General features: G+C 48.9%; 1 protein-coding gene across 5 annotated transcripts in view; it reads left to right on the forward strand.

Annotated features, from left to right (window-relative positions):
* The window catches only part of TTC7A (tetratricopeptide repeat domain 7A), a 464,279-nt gene that overhangs the window by 108,911 nt on the left and 343,200 nt on the right, over nt 1-12,168 (forward strand). For all 5 annotated transcript variants that reach the window (XM_068233041.1, XM_068233042.1, XM_068233045.1 and 2 more), the window contains 2 exons: nt 120-280; nt 6,915-6,978. In XM_068233041.1, coding sequence (XP_068089142.1) covers nt 120-280; nt 6,915-6,978 — 225 coding nt within the window. The remainder of the gene's footprint in view (nt 1-119; nt 281-6,914; nt 6,979-12,168) is intronic.

The raw sequence follows: 12,168 nt of genomic DNA on the forward strand, positions 1-12,168 counted from the left end.
CAGCCCACCCATAGCTACGCCTTTGGTCTGTTATATCTGTATTCTGTTGTACAACACCACAGAACATGCTGGCGCTATATAAGTCAATAATAATAATAGTCCTGTCTTTCTCTTGTCAGACGGCAGCCCGGCACCTGGCAGAAGTCCTGCTCCATTCCCTCAGCGAGTCCTGCTACTGGCAGCCGGTGCTAATCACCTCACCTGAATCCGGCAATAAAGAAGACAGCTTGTTTCCTGCTCACATCCTCAGGCAGAGGCTCCAGATCCACTCCGGAGACCAGTAAGCTCTATACGGGGAGGAGTATCAGGGCTGCACTGCTCACCCACCTGCACAAATGTTATAAAAAGTTCCCGAAAGGACCGGAAATTCAATAAGAATGCTGGCTGTCATTTTATACCTATTATTTTGTTATCAGCAGCAGAACTGCTGTCTTTAGTCAGGATTCAGACTAATGCCTGCGAAAACACTAATAGACTTGGGGAAGCTCAAAGAGAAAAGAAAGAAAGCACAGGGGAAGCAGGAGCCTTCTGTAGTATGACAAGTCCGTTAGGGAGTATATTGTGATGGACGCTACACAATTGGGCCATATTCACAAAAGCATTGTAAAAAGGCTGTGTGCAGTGAGAGCATAGATAGATGTGCCCCAGTATTAGGTACCCCCCCCCTCCCCAGTATATATTGCCAGATGTGCCAGCAGTATTATGTAGCCCCCTAGTATAGATAGCCAGATGTGCCCCCAGTATTAGGTACCCTCCCCAGTATAGATAGCCAGATGTGCCCCAGTATTAGGTAGCCCCCCAGTATAGATAGCCAGATGTGCCCCAGTATTAGTCAGCCCCTCCCCAGTATAGATAGCCAGATGTGCCCCCAGTATTAGGTACCCTCCCCAGTATAGATAGCCAGATGTGCCCCAGTATTAGGTACCCTCCCCAGTATAGATAGCCAGATGTGCCCCCAGTATTAGGTACCCTCCCCAGTATAGATAGCCAGATGTGCCCCCAGTATTAGGTACCCTCCCCAGTATAGATAGCCAGATGTGCCCCCAGTATTAGGTACCCTCCCCAGTATAGATAGCCAGATGTGCCCCCAGTATTAGGTAGCCCCCCAGTATAGATAGCCAGATGTGCCCCAGTATTAGGTACCCTCCCCAGTATAGATAGCCAGATGTGCCCCCAGTATTAGGTACCCTCCCCAGTATAGATAGCCAGATGTGCCCCCAGTATTAGGTACCCTCCCCAGTATAGATAGCCAGATGTGCCCCCAGTATTAGGTACCCTCCCCAGTATAGATAGCCAGATGTGCCCCCAGTATTAGGTACCCTCCCCAGTATAGATAGCCAGATGTGCCCCCAGTATTAGGTACCCTCCCCAGTATAGATAGCCAGATGTGCCCCAGTATTAGGTAGCCCCCCAGTATAGATAGCCAGATGTGCCCCAGTATTAGTCAGCCCCTCCCCAGTATAGATAGCCAGATGTGCCCCCAGTATTAGGTACCCTCCCCAGTATAGATAGCCAGATGTGCCCCAGTATTAGGTACCCTCCCCAGTATAGATAGCCAGATGTGCCCCCAGTATTAGGTACCCTCCCCAGTATAGATAGCCAGATGTGCCCCCAGTATTAGGTAGCCCCCCAGTATAGATAGCCAGATGTGCCCCAGTATTAGGTACCCTCCCCAGTATAGATAGCCAGATGTGCCCCCAGTATTAGGTACCCTCCCCAGTATAGATAGCCAGATGTGCCCCCAGTATTAGGTACCCTCCCCAGTATAGATAGCCAGATGTGCCCCCAGTATTATGTACCCCCCTTCCCCAATATATATTACCAGATGTGACCCCAGTATTAGGTAGCCCTCCCTCCATATAGATTGCCAGATGTAACCCCAGTATTAGGTACCCTCCCCAGTATATATAGCCAGATTTTCCCCCAGCATAAGGTAGCCCCCCTTGTACAGAGCGCAACGTGCTTGTATCTGATACTCACCTGTTGGTGCCGCCAGGATTCTTCAGTGTTGCAGCATCTCTTCTCCATAACGCCCTCTAGTGGCGCACATAATGAGAGACCGGTGGCGCACATAGGTGAGTAGCTACAAGCACGCTCCGCTTACAAAGGCCAGGTTGGGTCTCCCGGGAGGAGGGGGAATCACTGGTGAAAGAGGTATAGGAACACTTTATGGTATGTAATTTATGACACAAAAGGCCACAGTTTCTGCGAGTTAAATTATTTCCAGAACTTTTCTTTTGCTATTGTGATCAGCATAAAATATTATAGGGCCCCTCCCTGCAGGAACTGATGTGGAACGCAGGGCTGTGAGGAAGAGGCTCATAGTAAATATTACAGGGCCCCTCCCTGCAGGAACTGACATTGGGCGCAGGGCTGTGTGGATGAGGCTCATAGTACATATCATAGGGCCCCTCCTGCAGGAACTGACGTGGAGCGCAGGGCTGTGAGGATGAGGCTCATAGTACATATTACAGGGCCCCTCCCTGCAGGAACTGACATTGGGCGCAGGGCTGTGAGGATGAGGCTCATAGTACATATTATAGGGCCCCTCCTGCAGGAACTGACATTGGGCGCAGGGCTGTGTGGATGAGGCTCATAGTACATATCATAGGGCCCCTCCTGCAGGAACTGACGTGGAGCGCAGGGCTGTGAGGATGAGGCTCATAGTACATATTATAGGGCCCCTCCTGCAGGAACTGACATTGGGCGCAGGGCTGTGAGGATGAGGCTCATAGTACATATCATAGGGCCCCTCCTGCAGGAACTGACGTGGAGCGCAGGGCTGTGAGGATGAGGCTCATAGTACATATTATAGGGCCCCTCCTGCAGGAACTGACATTAGGCGCAGGGCTGTGAGGATGAGGCTCATAGTACATATTACAGGGCCCCTCCTGCAGGAACTGACATTGGGCGCAGGGCTGTGAGGATGAGGCTCATAGTACATATTATAGGGCCCTCCCTGCAGGAACTGACATTGGGCGCAGGGCTGTGAGGATGAGGCTCATAGTACATATTACAGGGCCCCTCCCTGCAGGAACTGACATTGGGCACAGGGCGGTGAGGATGAGGCTCATAGTACATATTACAGGGCCCCTCCCTGCAGGAACTGACATTGGGCGCAGGGCTGTGAGGATGAGGCTCATAGTACATATTACAGGGCCCCTCCCTGCAGGAACTGACATTGGGCGCAGGGCTGTGAGGATGAGGCTCATAGTAAATATTACAGGGCCCCTCCCTGCAGGAACTGACGTGGCGTGCAGGGCTGTGAGGGTGAGGCTCATAGTACATATCATAGGGCCCCTCCTGCAGGAACTGACATTGGGCGCAGGGCTGTGTGGATGAGGCTCATAGTACATATCATAGGGCCCTTCCTGCAGGAACTGACATTGGGCGCAGGGCTGTGAGGATGAGGCTCATAGTACATATTACAGGGCCCCTCATGCAGGAACTGACATTGGGCGCAGGGCTGTGAGGATGAGGCTCATAGTACATATTATAGGGCCCCTCCCTGCAGGAACTGACATTGGGCGCAGGGCTGTGTGGATGAGGCTCATAGTACATATTATAGGGCCCCTCCCTGCAGGAACTGACGTGGAGCGCAGGGCTGTGAGGATGAGGCTCATAGTACATATTACAGGCCCCCTCCTGCAGGAACTGACATTGGGCGCAGGGCTGTGAGGATGAGGCTCATAGTACATATTATAGGGCCCCTCCTGCAGGAACTGACATTGGGCGCAGGGCTGTGAGGATGAGGCTCATAGTACATATTATAGGGCCCCTCCCTGCAGGAACTGACATTGGGCACAGGGCGGTGAGGATGAGGCTCATAGTACATATTACAGGGCCCCTCCCTGCAGGAACTGACATTGGGCGCAGGGCTGTGAGGATGAGGCTCATAGTACATATTACAGGGCCCCTCCCTGCAGGAACTGACATTGGGCGCAGGGCTGTGAGGATGAGGCTCATAGTAAATATTACAGGGCCCCTCCCTGCAGGAACTGACGTGGCGTGCAGGGCTGTGAGGGTGAGGCTCATAGTACATATCATAGGGCCCCTCCTGCAGGAACTGACATTGGGCGCAGGGCTGTGTGGATGAGGCTCATAGTACATATCATAGGGCCCTTCCTGCAGGAACTGACATTGGGCGCAGGGCTGTGAGGATGAGGCTCATAGTACATATTACAGGGCCCCTCCTGCAGGAACTGACATTGGGCGCAGGGCTGTGAGGATGAGGCTTATAGTACATATTACAGGGCCCCTCCTGCATGAACTGACATTGGGCGCAGGGCTGTGAGGATGAGGCTCATAGTACATATTACAGGGCCCCTCCCTGCAGGAACTGACATTGGGCGCAGGGCTGTGAGGATGAGGCTCATAGTACATATTACAGGGCCCCTCCTGCATGAACTGACATTGGGCGCAGGGCTGTGAGGATGAGGCTCATAGTACATATTACAGGGCCCCTCCCTGCAGGAACTGACATTGGGCGCAGGGCTGTGAGGATGAGGCTCATAGTACATATCATAGGGCCCCTCCTGCAGGAACTGACGTGGAGCGCAGGGCTGTGAGGATGAGGCTCATAGTACATATTATAGGGCCCCTCCTGCATGAACTGACATTGGGCGCAGGGCTGTGAGGATGAGGCTCATAGTACATATTATAGGGCCCCTCCTGCAGGAACTGACATTGGGCGCAGGGCTGTGAGGATGAGGCTCATAGTACATATTACAGGGCCCCTCCCTGCAGGAACTGACATTGGGCGCAGGGCTGTGAGGATGAGGCTCATAGTACATATTATAGGGCCCCTCCTGCAGGAACTGACATTGGGGGCAGGGCTGTGAGGATGAGGCTCATAGTACATATTACAGGGCCCCTCCCTGCAGGAACTGACATTGGGCGCAGGGCTGTGAGGATGAGGCTCATAGTACATATTATAGGGCCCCTCCCTGCAGGAACTGACATTGGGCGCAGGGCTGTGAGGATGAGGCTCATAGTACATATTATAGGGCCCCTCCTGCAGGAACTGACATTGGGCGCAGGGCTGTGAGGATGAGGCTCATAGTACATATTATAGGGCCCCTCCTGCAGGAACTGACATTGGGTGCAGGGCTGTGTGGATGAGGCTCATAGTACATATTACAGGGCCCCTCCTGCAGGAACTGACATTGGGGGCAGGGCTGTGAGGATGAGGCTCATAGTAAATATTACAGGGCCCCTCCCTGCAGGAACTGACATTGGGCGCAGGGCTGTGTGGATGAGGCTCATAGTACATATTATAGGGCCCCTCCTGCAGGAACTGACATTGGGGGCAGGGCTGTGAGGATGAGGCTCATAGTACATATTATAGGGCCCCTCCTGCAGGAACTGACATTGGGTGCAGGGCTGTGTGGATGAGGCTCATAGTACATATTACAGGGCCCCTCCCTGCAGGAACTGACATTGGGGGCAGGGCTGTGAGGATGAGGCTCATAGTACATATTACAGGGCCCCTCCCTGCAGGAACTGACATTGGGCGCAGGGCTGTGAGGATGAGGCTCATAGTACATATCATAGGGCCCCTCCTGCAGGAACTGACGTGGAGCGCAGGGCTGTGAGGATGAGGCTCATAGTACATATTATAGGGCCCCTCCTGCAGGAACTGACATTGGGCGCAGGGCTGTGAGGATAAGGCTCATAGTACATATTACAGGGCCCCTCCCTGCAGGAACTGACATTGGGCGCAGGGCTGTGTGGATGAGGCTCATAGTACATATTACAGGGCCCCTCCTGCAGGAACTGACATTGGGGGCAGGGCTGTGAGGATGAGGCTCATAGTACATATTACAGGGCCCCTCCCTGCAGGAACTGACATTGGGCGCAGGGCTGTGTGGATGAGGCTCATAGTACATATTACAGGGCCCCTCCTGCAGGAACTGACATTGGGGGCAGGGCTGTGAGGATGAGGCTCATAGTACATATTACAGGGCCCCTCCCTGCAGGAACTGACATTGGGCGCAGGGCTGTGAGGATGAGGCTCATAGTACATATTACAGGGCCCCTCCCTGCAGGAACTGACGTGGAGCGCAGGGCTGTGAGGATGAGGCTCATAGTACATATTACAGGGCCCCTCCCTGCAGGAACTGACATTGGGCGCAGGGCTGTGAGGATGAGGCTCATAGTACATATTATAGGACCTCTCCCTGCAGGAACTGACATTGGGCGCAGGGCTGTGAGGATGAGGCTCATAGTACATATTACAGGGCCCCTCCCTGCAGGAACTGACATTGGGCGCAGGGCTGTGAGGATGAGGCTCATAGTACATATTACAGGGCCCCTCCCTGCAGGAACTGACATTGGGCGCAGGGCTGTGAGGATGAGGCTCATAGTACATATTACAGGGCCCCTCCTGCAGGAACTGACATTGGGCGCAGGGCTGTGAGGATGAGGCTCATAGTAAATATTACAGGGCCCCTCCCTGCAGGAACTGACATTGGGCGCAGGGCTGTGAGGATGAGGCTCATAGTACATATTACAGGGCCCTTCCTGCAGGAACTGACATTGGGCGCAGGGCTGTGAGGATGAGGCTCATAGTACATATTACAGGGCCCCTCCTGCAGGAACTGACATTGGGCGCAGGGCTGTGAGGATGAGGCTCATAGTACATATTACAGGGCCCTTCCTGCAGGAACTGACATTGGGCGCAGGGCTGTGAGGATGAGGCTCATAGTACATATTATATGACCCCTCCCTGCAGGAACTGACATTGGGCGCAGGGCGGTGAGGATGAGGCTCACAGTAAGGGATACAGATGTGATCAGTGTTAATGATGAGCAGGCCGCGGCCGGTATTAGGTGACGTATGAATCATGCATGGCGTGTTTTCGGTTACTGCTCTCGTTTGTATAACTCCATTCTTCGCTTGTCTTTCCTCTCTAGGCTGTTTTGCCCTCAGGACAACATCGAGGAAGCTCTCCTGCTCCTGCTGATCAGCGAATCCATGGTAGGCTATCAGCTAAAACTAGGACTGAGATCTGTAAAGGGGATTTATAGACTTTCTGGGAGTATTTTAGACCTGTTATGTATGTGAATTTTATCAGCCTTATGTACATCTGTGGCCGTCGCTCCCATCCATCTGAAACGTCCGTCATGCTGATCCTCTGATTATAGTCCCTGCAGTAAGCAGGCAGAGGAGTCGTGCTCTCTCTTTTCTGACGCTTGGTCCAGGTGAGTAATTCTGAAAGTATTCCAGTCAGAGGATAAGATGGAATTTCACATGGTAGTTTAATTAACTGGAGGACTTCAATTTTTTTGCTGGGCTGTTAGGTACCTTACTCTTGGTCTTGGACACGCCCCCTATATATTGGTACAGTTGAGCAGAGTGCTGTGATGTTAACATCAAGCTCACGGTGTCCATCATCAAGTGTATACACTTAGAATAGTGTATTGAAAGGACAGGACAGGAGGCAGAAAAGAAAACTTTACTTTATGGCTCAATACAAATAAAACGCTCCATTTGAAATGTTTAACTGCTTGCTTTGGACGGGCATAGCTGTATGTTACTATAACAATAACAATAACATTTCTATAGCGCTTTTCTCCCGTAGGACTCAAAGCGCTTAGGCTCTCTCAGATTCAGTAATTAGTAGGATGAAGTATTCACACAACACAAGTTATATTTCTGCAAATGCCAAACTGAACAGGTGGGTTTTCAGTCTGGATTTAAACACGTCCAGGGATGGAGCTGTCCTGATCTGCTGAGGTAAGGAGTTCCATAACGTAGGAGCAGCATGACAGAAGGCTCTGGGACCAAAAGATTCCAAGTGGACTCTGGGTATGACTAGATTATTAGAACCTGTGGATCTGAGAATGTGGGGATTGCTACGCAGCTATAACATTTCTTTCATGTATCCAGGGCCTAGATTATTCAGGGATTTAAATGTCAGTAGGCCGATCTTGAATAGGACCCTCCATTCTATAGGTAGCCAGTGAAGGGAGTGCAGGACTGGCGTTATGTGGCAGTGACGGGGTTGGTTGGTTAGCAGTGTGGCAGCAGTGTTCTGTATCAGCTGTAGGCGGTACAAGACCTTTTTTGGAAGGCCAGTGTAGAGAGCTATGGAGGTACAGTTATACTTTCATTTGTACCCCAATTCAAAAGTTATAATCTTTTAATTTGTCTCTCTCTGACACAAAAAAGTACAAAAAACTAAAAATAAAAAGCCCTTTCACACTAGAGGGCTTTCTTGGCGTTTTAAGGCCACAGCCATAGTTGGCGTTTTCCAAGGTAAAATGAAAGTCCATAGACTTTCATTTTACTTTTCACACTTAAAGAGACTCCGTAACAAAAATTGCATGCTGTTTTTTATCATCCTACAAGTTCAAAAAGCTATTCTAATGTGTTCTGGCTTACTGCAGCACTTTATACTATCACTGTCTCTGTAATAAATCAATGTATCTTTCCCCTGTCAGACTTGTCGGCCTGTGTCTGGAAGGCTGACAAGTTCTTCAGTGTTGTGGTTCTGCTATGAACTCCCCTTCCAGGCCCCTCTCTGCACACTGCCTGTGTGTTATTTAGGATTAGAGCAGCTTTTCTCTTCTCTCTTATCTTTTACAAGCTGGATAAATCGTCCTCTGAGCTGGCTGGGCTTTCACATACTGAAGAATTACAGACAAGGGCAAAGCTGTTTGCAGGAAGAAACAAGCAGCCTGAAACTTCAGTGCATGAGAGATGGAGGGGGAAAGAACACACAAATGATCTCTTGAGATTCAAAAGGAAGGGTGTATACAGCCTGCTTGTGTATGGATGTATTTTCTATGTGTGGACATGCTGTACATCAACCTACTTCCTGTTTTGGTGGCCATTTTGTTTGTTTATAAACAAAATTTTTAAAACTGTTTTTAACCACTTTTAATGCGGCGAGGAGCAGCGAAATTGTGTCAGAGGGTAATAGGAGATGTCCCCTAACGCACTGGTATGTTTACTTTTGTGCGATTTTAACAATACAGATTCTCTTTAACGCTGCGTTTTGGAGCGTTGCGTTTTGAAACTCCCAGGAGCTTTTTTTAGGGCTGAACGCCCTATGGGATGGTCTAACGGACCCGTTGTTTGCAAAAGTATGACGTGTGTACACACCTAAAGTGGGTCCCAGGCCTTGCTGATAACTAAACAGAGGTCAGAAAACATCTGCATGCCAAGAACAGATAAAAAGTTGGATAGTTCAAATTGTGACTTTATGGGAGCTGAATAAAAATAAAAAACTGCTGCCCTTCAAAACTTTAAATTTAAAATAAGACTGTGGGACCCCAGGGAAGTCTTTTTAGTATTAGGAATCTAGATAAAACCGGTTTGCCTCGTTAGTGTATTTTCACGTCAGGATTGTTTCAAATGTGCTAGGGCCGATTCACACTTGCAGCGAATCAAAACGGATCCATATTTTGAGAACGGATCAGTTTTTTACAGTTTTGTACTTTTTTGTCGCACACATTTCCAGTGCATTTTAACAAATGGTAAAAATGTGATGGGCGTTTTTATTATGTTAATGTATTTTTTTTTTTTTTGACCAATCGGAAGGAATTGGGAGTGGTTATGCTACACCGAGCAATTTCTTACCCATATGGCCTTGTTTAATGTACCGCTTTATTTTGAATGTACCATTTAAAGAGAAACTCCAACCTAGAATTGAACTTTATCCCAATCAGTAGCTGATACCCCCTTTTACATGAGAAATATAATGCTTTTCAAAAACAGACCATCAGGGGGCGCTGTATGACTGATTTTGTGCTGAAACCCCTCCCATAAGAAGCTCTGGGACCGCGGTACTCTGGGCAAACTGCCACAATGTAACAATGTTCACAAACAGGAAATGGCTTTTTACAGCTGTCTCTAACAGCCAAAACCGCTAGGAGCAGCTACATAACCTGCCCACAGTAACAATGTCACCATGTAATAAATGTCAGAATGTAAATCGGGGAGAGGAAAGATTTTACAATGAGCAAACACTGACTAAATCATTTATACATAATTATGGTAAAAATGAAGCACTTTTTTTACTACATTATTTTCACTGGAGTTCCTCTTTAATGTTAGTCAGTGGCGTAGCTATGGAGCTCTGGGCCCCGGTGCAAGTTTTACATTGGCCCCCCCAAGAACTCTATACATAACACTTGATACGGTGCACCAAAACCTGCCAAGGACAACCACAGTGTCAGAGGTGCAAGAAGGGGATAGGGAACAGTGTGTTAATGATTACTACTGTTCAAAGCCTCTATTGAAGTGATTATTACCAGTACAGGACCAATAAACAGCTTACCTCTGGCCCAAGGGCCCCGATGCGGTCGCTACCTCTGCAACCCCTATTGCTACGCCCCTGATGTTAGTGTACCCTTTTACATGTTTACATGTTAGTGTTAATGTGAGACTGCTGGTACGCAAGTGGTTAATGTACTGCTAAAACACCGATTGGTCGGCATGTTTGGCGCCCTGCACGAGCCCTGCTTGTAACAGGAAGTCTGCAGAGATGGTGCTGAGGGGAGGAGCAGGAAGTTTAGGCACTCCGCTTTGACATACGATTTGTGTGCAAAGTTGTGTGTGTGAACGGAAGTTTAGTATTTGCATTGGCTCCCATTGCCTCCGTGGGGATCCGCTCTTCCTAAAAAAGTGCCGAGTTCGGACTCTCCACTCAGTTCTCAGGAACGTATCCAACGGATCCGCTTTTATTTGCAAGTCAAGCCAATATTTTTAACGATAACTTCTTGCAATTGGCATGAACGCGGCGGCAGCCCCAGGACCGCTCCACAACACAACGGAGCAAGGTCTTATGAAAAATAATGAAAATCATGATGACCTGTACACACTGGTGCGATGCATTTTTAGAAAAGCGCAATCGCAGTGCCTGCTGCGCTTTTTTAAGCGCAGCGCTTAAAAAACACATGAAAAAAAAAAGCAATGCAATGCGATCCCATTGCGTTTTTCAGAAGTCAGTATCCCAGAAGACTCTGCAATTTCCTGCTTCCTGTTGAAATGTAAACTAGAAAAAAACAAAGGATTCTTTAGCCAATCAGCAATTACAAGAAAAACGCAAACGCATCAAAAACGCAGGCAAAAGCGCATTTAAAAACGCATACCATGTGTTTTTAGGGCCTTTTTCCACTACCCTGCGATGTGCGATCTGATTCTGATCGCAAATTGCAAGGTACATTAAACTAATGGAAACTGCAGCAGCAATTTCCATTAGTGCGATCCGATTGCGATGCGATTTTGGTAAAAACGCAATCGTCATCCTGCCGCGTTTTGGGTGCGATTGAGCTTTACTATAATGAGTATAGTAGCTCAATCGCAATCGCATGGTGGAAATTGAAAAGCGATCGCAAATGCAACCGCGATCGCATTTTATAGTGGAAAAGAGCCCTTAAAACGGCATGCGCTTGCATCTTTGGTCTTTAGGGGAGTTTAAAAACACTGCGGTCCTTAAGTGGTTTAGATCCGTTTAATCCGTTTTTGACCGCCGCAAAAAGCGTACCAAACGGATGCGTTTTTTTTATTGCAAGCGTGAACCTTTTTATTTGTGCTAAGATGTGACATTACCAGAGAAGCGGAGTGTCAGGTTAGACCCCAGGTGTGCTGTGTGTCCTTGTGCTGTGACAGTAGCTGTGTCCCCCGCGGCCTGGCCTGACCTCCTCCAGATACACACAGGAAAGCAGCGGCTGTGTGACGTGTGCAGCACTCAGAGGGGAGAGGGAGGATTGATAGAGCTGTTCCTCCATACACAGAATAGTCCTCACCTTGGAGATAGCTCTGTTAGCCCCGGATGTTTGCCGAGGAGAATGAGTCCATTTAGTGATGAGGTTGGAACATTCCTGTGTGACTAGTAATAGTCTGCCAAATGCTTCTGTTGTGATGTGTGGCCCTGCGGACATTCAGTTTGTTTACACAGAGCAGATGAACTGAAAACTTCCTCTCTGCTCTAAAAGATAAGCAGCAGCATAATAACCTTTAAAGGAAAACATTTCTTTGTTACAGCTGATACAAATCCTGCAATAAATCTGCAGTGTGTCCACTTCCTGCTTTCATGGAAGCAGACATAGGGTTAACATCCTGTGTTTTACAAATTAGATGCTCTGCAGAGGCAGCCAACTGACACAGCTGAGGGATCAAATTACAGTTGTGATTAGTCACAGATGAGAGGGAGTTAGA

The sequence above is a fragment of the Hyperolius riggenbachi genome, chromosome 4, assembly GCF_040937935.1.
Source record: "Hyperolius riggenbachi isolate aHypRig1 chromosome 4, aHypRig1.pri, whole genome shotgun sequence".
In the NCBI taxonomy this organism is placed as follows: domain Eukaryota; kingdom Metazoa; phylum Chordata; class Amphibia; order Anura; family Hyperoliidae; genus Hyperolius; species Hyperolius riggenbachi.